This window comes from Plectropomus leopardus, chromosome 17 (genome assembly GCF_008729295.1).
Source record: "Plectropomus leopardus isolate mb chromosome 17, YSFRI_Pleo_2.0, whole genome shotgun sequence".
NCBI lineage: Eukaryota > Metazoa > Chordata > Actinopteri > Perciformes > Serranidae > Plectropomus > Plectropomus leopardus.
The window spans coordinates 21,229,732-21,247,418 of NC_056479.1; the positions used below are offsets into that span (position 1 = coordinate 21,229,732).

Below are 17,687 nucleotides of genomic sequence, written 5' to 3' on the forward strand. Positions count from 1 at the left end.
GTTCTACTTTGTACACTACAGCAGAAGTGATGAAAGACAAGAGGATATGTTTGTGTTTGTGCATGTGTATATGAGCCAGGAAGTCTGTTTGTTTAACCAAAGTGTGAGATTTCCGTAAGAGTGTGGCTGTGTCTATCTTCTTGCCACATATTAGACACACTTACATAAAGAGATGAGTGACTGTACTGTTCAAAACAGATGCTTTTGCTCAACTTCGAGGAACACAAATCTACAAGAGTGCAATTTTAAAAATTCTTTAATTTATATCTTTAAAATTAAAAACATCTGAATTGCATTCTACCACCTCCAAAGGCACAGTCATACTTATAGCAGACCAAATTCAGAAAACACTGCCACTGAACATCTTTTTTTCTCAATTTGTTTTGTACATAAGAAACAATGCACTATAAAAATGACTAAACATTTCGTCTTACTGGGTAAACAATGGCCATTCTATACGCTGTAGATCATTAAAAGACTGGAGTGATATGTTCTCAGCTGTGGTAGTGTTAGTCTCCATGTAAAGGATGATGTGCTGGTTTGAGGCTGGCGATACTTGTTGAAAATATGCATCGCAGCTATTTAAAGACGTGTTCAAATAATCCAAAAAATGACATGTTTACAGCAACCAATCTCGACAAACAGTGTTCAAGAATATGGATGTTTGAAGCTAAACAAAGCCATTGGCAGGAGGGCGGAAACGCAGTGAGATGAAAACACAGTGGAGGGAGATGAGTGTCGGTGGAGGACTGCGCAGAAAGAGCCGTCTCACCTCTCACCACACCAGACTGGTACAAGACGTTCGCACAAAATCTGACGCCTGTGACCCCACCACCACTGTTTCAAAACACATCTAAGACTTCATAGAAAATGAGAAACACTTCAGATAACTCTGTTGGAGTTTTCGAAAGACAATAGTCAGTATGTGCAAAGAGGCAGGGCCTTAGCCTGTTTGTGGAAAAGTCATCAGATATGATATTAGGATTGATAACCGAACGTACAATCACAAATCAATAATGCACACAAAGGTTGTTTACAATGTGTGACAACACAGCACCATACACTGCACAAGAGGTTCACTTAGTGACAACAAAATTCAAAATAGTGGATAAATATACAGTAGAATATATCACCGTTCTTACTCAGGCACAGTCCTCCTTAAAACATAGAAAGATCATTTAAAAACAATGGGATCAAAGCAAACAGGTTTGGCACACACATGGAAAAGATTGAAATAAGGCATGAAAATCAAGGAAAATGAGGCCACAGAGGAACTTATTGGATGGACAGGAATGAAGCACTTCGAAAGCAAAAATATGACACATACAGTACCTCTCTCATGGAACCAGGTGTTCATTAGAAAGAGAGGATTTTTTGCAGCAACTAATGGGAGCCCCAAATCCACAGCTTTATCTTTACAAGTGTGTGTAGCAGCTGCGACAGGCACTCCAAGAACACGTTTTTCTTTACAGGCGAATCAAATCAAAACGGGAAATCTACTCTCCCAAATCAAAACCTGAATGCCTTAAAAAATATCTACAAGAGGGAAAACAGTCAACACTTGGCATGACTCAAAATCACACGACCAAGACACGCACAAACGTACCATCATGGAGGAAAAAAAACACAAAAAAAACAGTCAGCCTCCAGAAGTAACAGCAGAGCGGTATGACCCCCGTGCTCAGACAGAAAACACACAAACAAGACAAACCCACCCACAAAATCCCAACCGCCTGCTGTCTCTCACAAATGTCTCTTCCCTTCTTAACGAAGAAGCTTCCTACAATGAATAACAACTAAACTCAGCAACCAATTACGGTTGAAAGTCCACTTTGCACCCTCCTCCTGTAGAACTTACCTTTGCACACGCACACACATCACAGTATTTTCAAGACCACTTTGATATGGCAGTGACAGTTTTAGGAGGATCGAGGGTGAGGAGAGTTTCGAGGAGACAGCAAAGGCTACAGGTTGCAATGCAATGAGAGAGATTACAAAAAAAAACATGCCTGGATTTTTTTTACAGATCAATACAACTGAAGGTTAAAATGCTCTGTGTTTCTCTCTGGGGTTGAAGCAGCTGCACTGAATGCTTTGATTGACAGGTGGGATAGTTACAGTATGCAGCGAGAGTGCGCACACACATTTACAAGATCTATATACATGTGTCAAGTGTATAAATTAGTGTACTTTGTACATCTGTATATGTGTGTGTGTCTGTGTGTGTGTAATTAATATAATCAACCCACATCTAGTAGTGTTACCCTGTGGTTAGTTGTCAGCTGATCCAGTTGTAAAGAGGACTCTCTGGTCCATTCTGGCCAGTTTGGCAGGTGGCTCCAGAGACTCGTCTCCCAGCACAGCAGCGTCTGATGGAAGGGACAGCTCCTGACCTTCCTCATCACTCTCCTCCTCCTCTTCCTCTTCCTCTTCTGAGATAGACAAGAGTAAATAATAATGAGTTAGGTTTAAACAATGCTTGAAACATGGCTGTAGTTGGTCTAAAATACAGTAAAAACACAGTGTACCTTTGTCAGGATCCAGCTGGTTTAGACCCCGGCCTAAACTGGCAAACTGATAGCATAAGGGAAATGTGTTAGGACTTAAAATATGGCTTATATCATTTAGTCAGTCCCTCCAAGATGTTGGGATGTTGCAATTTGAACAGTTAGCACAAATTCAGCCAATCACAATAAGTTCTGCGCAACCTTGCAATTTTGTCCAATCACTGCAACGTTACTGCAAATTTGATTATTTCAAACGGGTAAAATCTCATTTCATTGTAGAGTTGCACACATTTTATTGATACGCTCAGCCCCTCTCTCTTCGTCTGTTAACCATGAGGCAGCTGCAAAACCTGTCACACAGCAACAGAACAATCACAAAAACAGCCTGATATCCTGGAGGGAATGTTTAGTTTGTTTGCCTGTGTGTGCTTAGGTACCTCTCCCATGACAGCAATAGGGGTCTCTCCCTTAGCCTGGGCCACTCTGTGCTCTATCAGGTAGTACATGTACTCATCGTACAGCAGGCGGATCAGGTGAAAGGAACCAAAGCTGGCCGCACTCCTCAGGGTCAGGTCTCTGATCACCATGGAACTGCACAACAGAAAATTCAGCCATCGTTACACATATATTCTGCAAACTATATCACTTCCTCTCCTTTGTGAGGCATTTCCTTGTTTGATGAACTGATTTTATATTTTTTTGTGCATTAATGAAAAAAAATTGCGATCACACAAGGCAGTGCAAGACCTGCATTTCTCTCTGTGAATATTTTACCTTTTGCTTCTGAATTTAGATACTTAATCACCTCATAATTCACTGACTACATATCTCATCTGCCAAGAGCAGAAGTAGATACTTTTTATCTGTAATCAGGATTTTGTAACATTGATGCAAGATAAGAGAATTCCTACCATTCTGACTAATATTATTAATATCAGCCATGACTTCAAAGCTGAACACGTCTATACATTCACACACAACAACAATTCATCAGCTGTGTCCCAATTCTGGGTCTGCATCCTTCGGAGGACGCAGCCTACGTGGTCCACGAAGGAGGCACCTCCGAAGGCCGCATCAATGGTTGTTAAATGGGACAGTCTAGCCTTTCGGAGGATTTCCTGGTTGCGTCACCAGATGTTCCCGCCCTTACCCCCACGTCAGCTGATTCCTGCTGTCAAGGCTCGAGCTGAGCTGGCTCTACATTCCCATAGCTAGTATGCTAGGTGGCTACGTGTTAGCATTACTAACGTCAGGTATTATGAAGGAAATTAAGAGATTTTAATGTCTCTCTAAGTTTAACATATCTGGCGTTTTCAAATGAGTAAAAACCCACATTAAGTTAAATCAATGCTCCGATATCCTCTCTGTGCTGCCATTATAACAATTATTTTTGAAGATCGTGGGCGCGCAAGGATTCTTGCGAATTGGAAGGCTGCGAAAGATAGTAGCGATGTGTCCTCCAAAAGGAGGGAAAAGAAGGCTGCATTTGTGGGCTGCATAAGAAGGAGCGTTCGAATTGGGACCAAATGGGACAGCCTTCGCGCAGCGCTGTCAGCTACTGTCAGTGGCTGTAAGAACCTTGAATGTGTTCATTTACTGTGCAACAAAAGCTTGTAGCTAATTCACACCTGTAAAAGGACCACTTGAGTAGAAAGAGCTTGGCGGCCTTTGGGAAAGCAGGGCTCTGCTGGTAGGGCTTTAAAACTTGGGAGACCACACCATCCAGCCACGCGGCCCACTGCTCCAGAGAGTTCTGCTGCTGGAGGGTCAGCTTGAAGTCCTGCTCCAGCCGCTGGACAACACGGTCTTCACACCGGCACACCCATGAGGCCTGCTCCTGTAAAGTGTGGACAGGATGGGTGCAATGTGTTAGTAAGAGGAAGTCACACTGAGCATTAGTTATGCTAGCAGAAGAGCAGCAGGGGGAAGTCATATTAAAACAGAGGACTCAGAATGGTCCTCGTGTACAGAAATATACTTCCTGTCAGATTCTTTTTGAGGAAGATGATAAATCGCCACCAGGTTCATGGTTCTGTATCAAAACGTGCTTAAACCTCACTAGAGGAGAAAGACAATGAGCTTCTGGGAAAAGCATGACAGCTTGGTTTACATTTCCTGAGAAGGAAATTTACAACAAAGACAATAATTGACGCTGCGACTGAATAACAAAACTCATCAAAACCACAAACTACAGCAGATGTGGTTGCACGGGCACAAAACCTCAATCTACGTAAGATCAAACACACATTGAAATTCATGTGAAATGACATGAAAGTTGACAGCTTTCAGAGACTAAACCAACCTGGACGTTAGCAAAGTCAACGCGGTTGAGGTCGGAGAGCATCTGGTTGATTTGGGCTGTGTTCTGGAGGACGGCGCGGGCTGCCTGGGCGAGGTGGTTAAGACTGGTGTAGCGTCGCAGCGTCTGGGCAAAAGCATTGGCTGATGTTACCTGAGAGACCAGGAGGAGAGATGGATTAGAGGACATAAAAATAGATTTTACATCAAGGCATGCAAAAGTACAACTATCTGAACAACTTTTTTTAACAGGGCACTGTATGTCAACCTCTGACCTGAGCATTGAAGGGGACAGTTAACCCCCAAATCAAAAATACATGTATTTCCTCTTACTTCAACACTCCACAACTCAATAAAACTAAACTGATAAATAACACTACAGGTAAGAGGAAAAATGTGTATTTGTGATTTTGGGGGGAACTGTCCCTTAATAGGTAGACCGGGCATGCGAGGCGGCTTGTCATAAATCAAGCACAACAGGCCTATATAACCTTGTTCCTTCACTTAAGCACATAACAATGGTCCATTTACACGGTGAAAAAGAACTTGATAATGAGATTGTTTCCAAAAGGAATACTTGCTTGGTTAGTTTATTCCCTACTCCTAATGTTTTGCATGATGTACCCACAAATCGCTGCATTTATTTTCACAAAAGCTACACCACAGAGCTGGCAAATAATAGGACTGTATTTTAGGTCAAGTCAGCGGTAACCTCTGTTCACACAACAACAACAGTAAAGTAAGTAAAGTAAACTCTGAGACCAAAAACAGTTTTAGTTTTGTACTAATTTCAAAGTATTACAACTTGCAATTTCTAGTGTTTGCAAACAGTCTCAACAAAAGTATGATTATGTAATGGCTGATCCTGCGAGCCTGCAAAGCTTGTCCCATGGCCCAGAGAACATGTTGTTCCACCAACAGCAAACTAATCCGGGGGAGTGTACCTTGATGCGGACCATTTCCTCCGGGATGTTCATCATGGCATTGGTCAGCCAGCTCTCCAGGCTCTTGGCAAAGTTGCGGATGGCTTGAGTTAAGGCACCTTGAGGTAGCAAGAAAAAAAAGGGAAAAGAGACCTTAATGCTGGTCACGTCAGAGTATGTTTGCATTTTCTAATCCACTAAGAATGCACCAGAATGAAGGATTATCTCCTGGAGAAACAGATTTTTTTGGCCACTGTACCATTTATGCATAACTGGATTTCCAATGTGTTTCCAATTTACATGGTAGAAAAGGACCTAGAACATGGAAAATATTTCTGTGGTGGCAGAATAAAAAGAACCATCCTCTTTCATAGAAGTGCTGAAAGTAGTTAGATTCAAAGTCTGACTAAAATTGAAACCAAAAGAAATAAGTCCAAACGCCAGTGAGTCAGTTTCCACAGCAGAACAGTGAGCATTCAACAAGGAAAAGCTTTGTGCTCTCCTATGACAAAGTCAGTCCATGAGTCCAGATGTTTCAACCGAGAAAACACCTTTTTCATCGTAATGTAGAACTGTGTGTAAATATCGGGCTGCCCGTTGTTTTCTTAAAGGTTCATTCAAAGTAGCTCAATTTAGCAATTTGGGCAGTAGGCTGAGCAAGGTACTCCAGACATCCCACTCCCCAGCGACGCTTTCTAGCTGCTCCTGAGGGACTCTGAGGCGTTCCCAAGCCAGGTGAGATATATAATCATTCCAGTGGGTTCTGGGTCTGCCCAGAGGCCTCGTACCAGTTTTAAGTGCCTGGAAAACCTCTAATGGGACACCTGAACTACCTCAACTGGCCTCTTTAGCTCTGAGCTCCTTCTGGATGTCTGAGCTACACACCCTATCCTTACAGCTGAGTTCAGCCAATCTACAGGGGAAAATCATTTCGGCCATTTGTATCCGCAGTCTGCAAAGCTTATGTCTTGTTGTACATAACAGTGTTCTGTCTGCTAATGCTTACATCTTGTTGTCTATAACTGACTTTTTTTTTTTAATGCTTATATCATATCATCATATGTGCATAACGGTTTCTTGCCTGCTAATATTTATATCTTGTTGTACATAACCTGTCAGCTCCTGCAAGCTCCTGTTTGCATCACTGCTGACACCGTGCAAAACCACCTGTCCATCACATGCTCCATTTTACCCTCACTCATGAACAACACCCCAAAAAAAATATGTTACATTTAATTTTTTTATAATGATATTTTGCTAGGTGCATATTACTCTCTGCTTTAATGCATGATCACACTTCTTGTAGAGCCTTACTGGGGATGGGCCTGAGGACATCGGGGATGAGGATCTCCACCAGGCCCTGGTACAGGCTGTTGTCACAGTCCCGGCTCCAGCGCAGCACCGGGTCATACTTGCACAGCAACACCAAGCAGGACTTAGGGAGGCGCTTTTCTGACTCGTCATGACTGCAAACACACACATGGCACTTTTAATTACCTGCATTTACCACAAAATTGTACTGCTACTGCAATAGGAGAGCTGTCTGACTGAATTTTGAGTATTTTCCTACAGGTGTTGACCACTCACACAGCCAATGTGGCATCTCCTGCCTGACTCTGGCTGAACCTCCAGAAGGTCTTCCACAGAGTTTCCACCAGGGTAAACTGCAGGTTGACCATCACATCTAGTATGGCCTGACAGAACACAGAGAGGACATCTTACACATCAGCTACTGATAATAAACAACTGAGCACATGCAGCCCTAGCACAGGATTTAACAGGGTCCCTACAGTTTAAGGCAAATTCATTTTTATACTTTTTGAGACTTTTTTAATGCCACTCAGGATGAAATTTAAGACCAGTTTTAAAATAAACTACATGAACAATGAACAATTTTTACACAGTTTCTGGCAATTTTGCCCAAATATGTACTGTAACGTAAAACATTACATTTTTAGTCCAGTGAAAAAGTTAGAATTGGGAAATATCTATCCTTTATGGGTGCGTTTAACTACCAGTTTTGTATTTCTCACTCTGTACGTGGAATTCCCTGGAATTGAAAGACAAACTTTTTTTGAGATTTTACAATACAATGTCAGAAAAAAAGAAATGTATAAATCCTACTTTCCATTTCTTTGCATTTTAAGACTTTTCAAGGATCTGCAGGAACCCTGTTAAATGGGCAGACGCAAAGTGAGGAAAACAAGAACATAATTTATTAATGGGCCTGACTCTGCAATGAGTTCTTTTGGACACATCTTTTCCCTCAGCCCTCTAAAAACACATCTTTTCATTTTTCGGTTAGTATTGTCCTAATCTATTAGTTACAGTGGGTACTTTTATTTAAAGTAGCCCTCCACTGTCCCACTAATGACTAGATGGAAAAGGGAACCTCATAAATACTCAATGGGTGCCTGCCAGCAAACTGATCCTTCAGTCTGTTACCTCACAGTGTTCTCTGTACAGCAGCTGAAAGCTCTTTATGTGCTCCAGCTCGATTCCCTCTGGCAGAGACTTCCCCTGTAGGTCGATGTCTGGGAACTCTGGGAGAGCTCTGGATGCATCTGGAACACAAAAACACCAAATACTCAAAGAGAAATCACATTAAAAACAATGCAGAGGGTAATCAGAATTAACTGTAAATAATATTGTGTATTGCATTTTCACAATCATACCATTAGAGTCATAAATCTTTCTGGCAAATCATTAATCCTTAATCCTTACTTTTTTAAATGTAGCAATTTGTTCACTGGACTCACCAAGGAACTGCTGGTACTGCTGAACCTGGGTGCTGATGTCCACCTGTCCTGACCCCTGCTGCTGCTGCTGCTGCTGGCCGGCTCCTGCTGCTGTGCCATTGGTCATTCCTTCTACTTTATGCACAGGCTTCAACCTGAAACGAAGAGGCATAAAGTACATACAATAACGTAGATTAAACATTTAGACTGACACAAAAGTGAAACAAAACAGCAAGTCTGTCACATGTAGCAGATGTCTGAAACCGTGAGAGGATTTAGAATAATGGAAATATAAAATGAGAGGCAGAGAAGTAAAAGTGTCACAACTGTGCAGAGGAAATCGATTCAGAAAAACATGAAAACAGATATTCAGGAGAAAGGTGTTACAGTGATGTAATGATGAATATTTGACGTGTGTGTAGAGATGTTTACATGTGTACCTCTGTTTTTGTGAGAAGGGCTGCTGCCTCATGGCCAGATGTTGCTGGTCTTCCATCAGACGGAGAAGAGAAGAGCCTGCCTTGATCCTCAGCCCGTAATAGTGGTATTTTGAATTACCCCTGTCAGGAACAGATCAAATGTGTTTTTACATGAAATTATACCTGTGTAGGTGAATCTGTCTCCCATAATAAATCTGCAAAGGAGAAAATAAGTAGATGTAATAGCATGGATTTAGGCTGTTTATATAAACTTTTGGTAACCCCCCAAAGCTACATACTGTGACTCAAGGGTATTCTACTAAAATTCGTGTGGTGATGCCCGCTGTAAACAGTGTCAGTACAGACTGATTTCAAAATAAGTATCTAATTTAAAAAATACAGTAACCGAACATATGGTACCGTTTAATTAAACCCATATTTCCAAACATTTCTAAAAAGTCAATCTCACTTGCTCACTCTCCGCTTCTTTATCAGACTCACTCACCCACACACATGCTGTCTGTCTTCTTCTCTACCCACATTTCTTTCACACTAGGCAAACATTTTGTAAAATGCTTTCAAAGGGCTCTATAGATTTTCCTAGAAAAATCACCATTGTTCTCCTAGAGTAAACTTAGCTTGGGTGTTCACTAATTGAGATATATGGATCATACAGTGCGTATAAAAGAGGGTGTCTGAGCTGCAGATGTGCAAGGCTGTAGTCGGGAGATTGTGGGAGAACGTGTTGTCCCTGTCTGTTTGCCCGCTCTCCATAATATATATAGAAAATTTAGTAACAGATTCTATATATACAACCCTGTCATGTCATACAGGGAAGCTGTAGTGCATCCCTAAGTGTGTATATGGACTATTATGGCTGAGTTTGGGTGTCTGATGACCCATCTTACCGTGTCCCCAGGCGTCTTGTGCGCAGCCCCATGAACACAGATCTAATGAGTTTCCCGAAAGACGCAGCATTGACAGGCTCCAATTTCTGCTCCTGGCAGTGCAGCAGATAGTGGCAGTAGAGGGTGGAACGTGGCAGACTCACTCCTTCAGCTGTCTCATAGTTGTCCAGCAACCACTGTACCTGACACGCAGGCAAAGAAAAAAGAAAACAGCTGGTGCAGTTAGCAAAGCCAATACATACAAACAGGAAACCAACACACACTACATGTACACAAAAATATGTCCGTTTACTTGCAAACACCACATTTAGCATTAACCACTTTTTTCAGTTAGTTCATGCGCATACATTCTTTAAATCAATGAATTCTACAAAAACACAAACAAATCCATTCACATTAAAGTCTGACGATCGTTTGGGAATGAAACACAAATACGTTTGTTTGCGTGCCGTGGCATACAACTTTGGTATGCAATGAATTAATGACTTGCAGTACTGATGGGATGTTTGCCAAACATAGGCTGTTTATTATTATCATATGGGGATCAATAGGATGAATTTAGGATGAGAAATATAGTGGTGGGGCATTTCAGGCAAATTAAAAATGCCCCTTTTCACATGCACTGTAATGATATGAAAGTGATGAGGTCATGTTTTTTCTTCTTTCAGGAGGAAACCATAATTAAAAATACTGTGTTCTACGACAAGTTTTACTGTGATCAAAGTACTGAATCACCCACAGCCAACATTTTCTGATCATAATCTCCACATTTTTAATTGTGCTTTCCACTTGACAAAACTATGACGTCATCAGTGTGCGCCACCAAAGGGGGGTTGTGTGGATGAAAACAAAACGAGAAGAAATTCCTGCGCTTGGCGCCTCTGCATACCTTCTTGTCTGCCGACGGCACGCTACTCTCCTCGCCCTCTGTAATACTCACAGTGGCTGGGGAGGCGCGGGCAGTATGTGAGTAGTTCTGACTGTTGCCTGCTGCCCCTCCGCTGCTGCTGCCCAGCATGTAACCCCCCTGGATCACATAGCTGCCTGCTGCGCCACCGTTGGTGCCTGCCCCTTCCCCTGCCCCATTGGTGGTGCCACCTGTGGTCACCACTGTGGCCCCTCCCCCTGCTGCGCTGGTGGGCTGGGCAACAAACATGGACACACCCCCCGTTGTGCCAGTAGTCACAGAGACGGTTAGAGGTGTGCCAGGGGTGGAGGCCTGTGAACCTGAAGTTGGCTGGCCTTCATAATACTGGGCAGCTGTGGTCTGGGTGTACAGGGGTGTGTCAGTGTAAGGAAAGGTGCTGGAACGGCTGCATGAAAGACATGATAAGAAGTGTTAGAAACAAAGAAAACTCTTGGAGAAATCCAACTCTTAAAAGGAAAAAGTTGTGTCTGGTGATAGAAAATGATGGTTTTATTCTAACATGGTGCTGGTGGTGTAGTTGTTGTCTCCTCCTTCCACGTACTGCACTTGATTGGTGTACACATGTTGAACTGGCACTGGTGTGAGCTGCTGCTGGACCTATGGAGTGAGCATGCGCACGCACGCACACACACACACACACATACACATACACACACTCAGTAAATTGTAACTTTTAAAAAAATGTTTTAAAAAGACCAATTATTTAAGATGTTACAATGCAAATTCAGAAAAAAATGAATCATGAAATCCCACATCCCATGTTTTTGCATTTTAAGACTTTTGAAATGTTGATTTAAGACATTTTAATACCAATTAAGACCTTACTTTTAGATTAATGATTTCAATGCCTTTTAAGACTTAAGATTCTCGGAAAACCCTGACATACAGTTTCTTTTGAAATTATAACATATACATTTCTTAGCTACAGCCTGATACTCTGTTCCCTTAACTATTAAGCAGCAGTCACCCTTGTGTCCCTGACCTACTTGGAAAGCAGTAGCTGTAGCCTGTGGCGCTGGCTGATCAGGGCCTGAGTTTGTGACTGCAGGGTGGGCAGGCACAGAGAGCAAGTAGAGCGATTGGTAATACTGAAGGAGGTCCAATGGGAGGTAGAGGGGCTTTTCGCAGCAGTCTCTTATGCAGCCTGCTGATGCCCCGGCCTGGCACTCTGGCTGTCCTATCTCATCATGCATCTGGTATTCTTCTAGATTCTTATCCCTGACTAACGCTGTCACCCCAGTGCTGGGGAAGAACTGGAGGCCAGCAGAGGCAGGGTCAACCAAAGATGTGATTAGTTGACCAATGCTGAGCCAAAATGTGAGGCAATTGGAAAGTTTCTGACATCACATATAGGCAGGAAGCTAGAAAGCTATGATGTTTGTTTGTATTCCATAAATGTGTGTTGGTCAGTGACAGCACACATGATTATCAGAATCATACTTTAACATCCATGATGAGCTGTGTCACTGCGCATTTCTCTTACCTCCTGGCTGATATGGACAGGCTGTAGACTGGTGACACTGAGCTGGGTGCCTGGCTCAGTCTTGGCTATCTGGGAGGTGGCCTGCACCACGGACCTCTGTAAAGATAAAGATACAGTATTGTTTTAAGAGTCAAGGAAACATAACATCCATGTGGTGTTTGTGTGTGTGTATGTGCATATTTTACCTGTTGGGCTGTCTGTACCTGCTGAACAACCTGTGTTGGAACTCCTGTCTGCACCACGGCTGGGGGGGGGCTAGAGTCTGACACACTGTCACTTGAGTGAAGGGAGCCCTCTGAAGGACAAAGAGGGGATGTGAATACATGAATACATACAAAAGCTATTGATATAATTGCACCAATTGGACGTTCTACTATTCAGGCAAAGTGTCTCAAACTTCGGGCCAATGCACATCAAAACTATTGTCCAAAATGTTTTTAAAAAATACGTCACGTTGGGTCAATGAACTCTGCACACTATCTATGAAACTTCCATTAGTTTTACCAGTCATTACCAGTTTTCTGAACAGATTTGATTTTCTGCTTTTTGGGGTTTTTTTTAATCCATCAAAAGCCTTTAGAGAGTAATGAAATTGTGGCATAACCTGCGAGATACATACATCCACAAGAAGAGAGGAACAGGGAACATGATCTCAGGTCAGATAGTAATATTCAGGTAGATGACGATGACAGGGAAAAGGATAATGGCATGCAATGCTGAGCCCTCACCTGTGACTGTAACAACAATGTACTGAGGAGTGCTTTGAGCATTTCCAGACTGTGTGGGGGAGCCCTGGATCTCCGCAGTCACATACTGTGTCTGAGCAGGCTGGGCCTGTGCTGTGGACTGGGCTTGACTACCATCTGCAGGCTTTGGGGTGGCAATGGCGGCGGCTTGATCAGTGGGAGTAGTCTGGCCTGTGGGTGTGACAACGGTGGGAGTGGCCACAGTAGTCTGGATCTCAGCCAGAAACTGAGGGGCAGTTGCTGGAGAAGAGCTGGCGTCAGGTTGCCCCGGTGTAACGGTAACACCAGCTCCCTGAGGTTGGGCTGCTGGTTGGATCTCACCTACGTAGCCTGAGGTGGCCATTATAAGAGCTGGGAATCACCCTGGGAAAAAGAAACAAGTGACTGGTTATGCATTTCTGGTATATATTTGGGATACTTTGCACGCTCAAAGATGAACCCTGGAACTCATATCCAGGCTCATTTTGGTTAAGATATTTGATCGTACAGATAGAGACAGGGTAGGGGATATCTACTCATGAGTTTTGAAGGTAAGAGAGATAAAAATCTCCCATTTATGAGAATTTAGCAGTGCATAATGCAATGAACCACAGCTTCTACTTGTAAAATGACATGGCCAACACATGTGGCACGTGACATTTGTTCTCTTATCTATTTTTTTTCTAGTAACTTGAATCTGTGGTCACCTGTGCTTCATGTCTGTGACACACTTGAAATATTTCTACATTCTCATTTCTTGCCTTGATGCAAATTAATGAGTAAGAGGGCTGTTTGAGAAAATACTACTGTGGGTGATCTGTTGGTGGTGTAGTTCATGTGGAGATGATGGGGGAGGAGCATTGACGGGAACAAGCATTTCAGTGTCTCATTACCTGTAATGTGATCACTATGGCCATACACACATATATGCCCACAGCACAAGTTGGGAAAATCCCTTACCACATAGCACTAATACCACAATGCATTCTGTCGTAATGCTGTATGTCACAAACATTTACGAGGTCATTGCATGGACATCCTATCCTTAGATAAAAATAGTAAAGCGCCAAAAAAATATGTAGACCTGTATAATACTTGCACACAAATGTGTGCATGTTGGTCTAACACTTTTGTACAGAAGCATACATTTGCTGTTACACATTTAATTGATGAACCATGAATGAATAATAAGAGAGAGTATAAGAAAAAAAATGATTAAAAAAAAAAAGCGAGAAAAGAGGGTATTGTGGCCCAAAATAAACCTAACCCCACCTAAAATCCCAGAACTGGACTTTTAACACACCAGTTCCCTGATCCTAGAGGACACCCTGAGACAGTGGTTCCCAACTGGGGGGTGGCAGTCCAAAAGTGGGTTGCTGGTTCATTCTGACCTCAAGTGACTCCCTCACATGTCAAACAACACTATTTTAAATTTCTGGGCCAGGGCTTTTATTTTTGAAATACTGTTTCCTGCTGTTCAGCTATTTTACTACCTTGTTCTTGGCATTATTTGGCCTTTTAACATGCTGTGCCTTTCCAGCATTTTTATGTCACTGATCTTTAAGCAATAATATGCAATTTTTGGGTGCAGTGCTATTTATTCACCAAGTTTTAAGTAACTGCACTTTATTCTTGCAATATGTTTCATTTCATTGTGTGCTAACCCCATGTGGTTCATACATTTTGTAAAATAAAATTGAATATGTGGTAATTTAAAGGGTTCCTACAGCTAAGGCAAGTGAGATTTCAGACTTTAAGACTGATTTAATGTCAGTTGGAATTAAATTTAAAAACAGTTTTACAATAATCTAATGAAGCGACATCAATGAGTTCGGGGTTAGGGGCAATTTTGCTCAAAGGTTTATTGTAACATAAAACATGCTCTTTTTGTTCAAGTAAAAATAAGATGAGCTACATTAAATGTTGCAAGAAAAAAACTTTCAGCATGTTAAGACACTTTAATACTAATTAAGACCTTATATTTACATTAATGAATTCAATGCCTTTTTAGACTTTTTAAGGATCTGCAGGAACCCTGAATTTTGTCGACACTGAACCAATGACTGAGGAGAAATCTGGACCCTGTGCCTGGACCAGTTGGGAACCACTGTATATCTCAATATTTAGAGAAAACCCCTAACACTCAGATCTTTTAAGATCACAGAAATAACATTAACACACTTCAAAACAATGACAAAAAAAGGTTTGTGCCTGGAATTGGGTTTATTCTAACATATTTCTACCTTTCTCCCTGTTCATCTTGAAATGTTGTCAACTGTTCATTCATTTTCCATATTTGTGTTCTTTGCTTAAAGCTTCTAATCTAAGTTTGATGCCTTGCCTTCTTGCTAATCCGCCCACCTTTCCATGTAATTTTACCCACACCCACCCATGACTGCCTCCAAGTAATCACTTGCACCAAACGCACACACGCGTGCACATATCAATGAACACCCATAATCAATGACCTAATTACAAATCTGTGGAGTTATTCAACAAGCAAACCTGCAAAACACCTGCAAAACGCCCTCCTTTGCCACGCCCCTTTAGATATCAAATGTCCGCCACCTGCTTTCAACTTTCCACGAAATTGTAGTCGCCATATGCTGTTTCTACTCTTCCTCTACCTCCACACTGACCTCAAACTGTCTATGTAGTTACACTTTTAACTTGATAATCCTAATTTGGTCTCCCTTTTGGTCAGTTAACGTCATGTACTTGGTTTTGGAGAGTCCGTTTTGTGCCGTTTGCTGAAAAATATCTAACGTTTCTAACCGCCACAGAACGCACGTAAATTGCCGTTAAAAAGACGAGCGTCCGTTAGTGGTTCCGTTAACTGCGAGCAACAGCGAGCACAAGCCTGTCGTGACAGCACTGGTGCTAGCTTTCTAGCAAGGTAACACGGGCAGCAGGCTAACTGGTCTCTACAACAACCGCCATTTTGTACCTTTTGCATTTGACATCGCCATAACAACGGCCTGCTTGAGTATGCATCTGTGGCTGCGTCGTCATGGCAGGCACAATTCAGTGTCACTCGAATGAGTAGAAACGACCCCATTCAAGAAACGGACTGAGGACAGATTATCAGAACGACGGCTAGCTTGCAGGCTAACGTCAGCTAACACTAGGAGGCAGTTATGGCTACTGAAACAACAAGGGGGAAAAGCACAGTTCAGTTGAAGCATTATTTGAAATAAAATATCTCCTGTGTGTAAAAAGCTTCACCTCTGTATCCACGTATGTGTTTCCCACCGGTAAAATGTCTTCTTTTATTTTTTATGGCGGATTCAGCTGTTGTTGTTGTTGATTCTCGTTGCTGGGTTCTTGTCGCCAGGGCTACCGTGGCTATGGCGCTTCGTCCTCACCAGGGCAACTGTTGCTACCCACCCGCTCCCTTCCCTCCCCCTTCGTCGTTCTGATTGGATGAGAGCTGCCGAATTGTCTTAAAGTCACAGGAGCAGCGAAATCCTACTACAAAGCCTTCCACGCCCATTTGTGGAAGGACCCTGTCTATCATAGACATACAATTTTTACAATATCTTTACAAGGCGGATGCTATGCCGGAGAAAGTAATAGCTTTATCTTAGTGCTTGTCAAAATTCAGCAATGAGTGATTTGATAGTGTCATAGTAACTTGATCTAAAATTTAAAACAGTGCTGTAGACAATACAATTTGTCTTTGGTGATTATACATCTGGCTGGTACATCTGGATGCATTAAAACTCGCTCAATGAATATCCTCAGGATAGTATAACTTATCTATAGTAAGGGATTGTGTAACTTTAGTTTGTCTGTTTTGATTAATCTATTATAGTTTATCGTTTAATTTACTCTTTTATTCTGTCTTGATTGTGTTAAATTCTACTATTAGTACTATTATTTTTGTGTTTACTGCTAATATTCTGTGAATTGTATTTAGTCTTATTGTGGGTTGGTGTTGTTATTTTTGTTTTAGAATTGTTTCTCTCTTGTTTGAGTCTCCTTTATATTTTGTCTGGCCTTAGTTTGGCCTTATCATCTGTCTCCTATAGTCATGTTGCCTCTGCAAGAAACCCTTCTTGCCTCGTCTTTGTCTTGTTTGTCAAAGCACTTTGTAAACTCCGTTTTTAAAGGTGCTATATAAATATACCACTATTGTTACCACTACTACTAATAATAATAATATAACAAGGGTATTAAAGTGCTTATATAGTTGCTTATATTTGTGACATCATAAATTCACAGAATTCCTGATGGCTTGTTAAGAGGCACAGTTTCTGAATACAGACCGTGTGTATTTCTACAGGTGGGTTGAGTGTTTTTATACTTTCACAGTATATACCTGTATAGCACCTATAACAGCTTAATATTACATAAAACACAGACTTTTTAAAGTATGGGACCTTTAAAACAAATCATACAATCGGATATGTATATGACCATTTATATAAATTTATGTGTCAATACACTACAAATTTATATGTATGGCCCATTGCATTTCCTTTTGCTCCCATGACCTCCACAGGTCACTTATGTGACTGTGTTAATGAATGTCAGGGTGGACACCCTCCTAAAATGCCATTTTGTTTGCTTGTTATCGTCACATTAATTACAAATTCATCATCCCCCATTGTAATTCCCGAAAACGAGCGACCTTTGACTATGTGGATACACAGATAAAAATGTGTTTTATTTTTGTCTGACTCATAATAAGACTTCTATGTTATCTGCCTTTGAAAATGTCACTAGTCCTGTCTCAGTCCCCCACAGTTCACCTTT

General features: G+C 41.8%; 1 protein-coding gene across 4 annotated transcripts; it reads right to left on the reverse strand.

Moving 5' to 3' along the window:
* Positions 1-240: 240 nt before the first annotated feature.
* rfx1a (regulatory factor X, 1a (influences HLA class II expression)) lies at positions 241-16,287 on the reverse strand. 4 transcript variants are annotated; one of them, XM_042505541.1, is made up of 18 exons: positions 16,155-16,287; positions 12,933-13,313; positions 12,390-12,499; positions 12,205-12,300; positions 11,221-11,318; positions 10,734-11,106; positions 9,794-9,969; positions 8,907-9,026; positions 8,488-8,621; positions 8,174-8,292; positions 7,316-7,422; positions 7,043-7,194; positions 5,750-5,847; positions 4,810-4,959; positions 4,136-4,344; positions 2,945-3,098; positions 2,529-2,574; positions 241-2,432 (listed from the first exon to the last, which is right to left on the reverse strand). In XM_042505541.1, exons 2-18 carry the CDS (start codon positions 13,291-13,293, stop codon positions 2,272-2,274), a joined length of 2,664 nt encoding a protein of 887 aa, XP_042361475.1. In that variant the 5' UTR covers positions 13,294-13,313; positions 16,155-16,287; the 3' UTR covers positions 241-2,271. The 4 variants fall into 4 exon arrangements, with proteins under 4 accessions (XP_042361475.1, XP_042361474.1, XP_042361473.1 ...); XM_042505540.1 differs by having other exon boundaries at positions 9,794-9,975; XM_042505539.1 differs by having other exon boundaries at positions 10,683-11,106.
* Between the last annotated feature and the right edge of the window lie 1,400 nt (positions 16,288-17,687).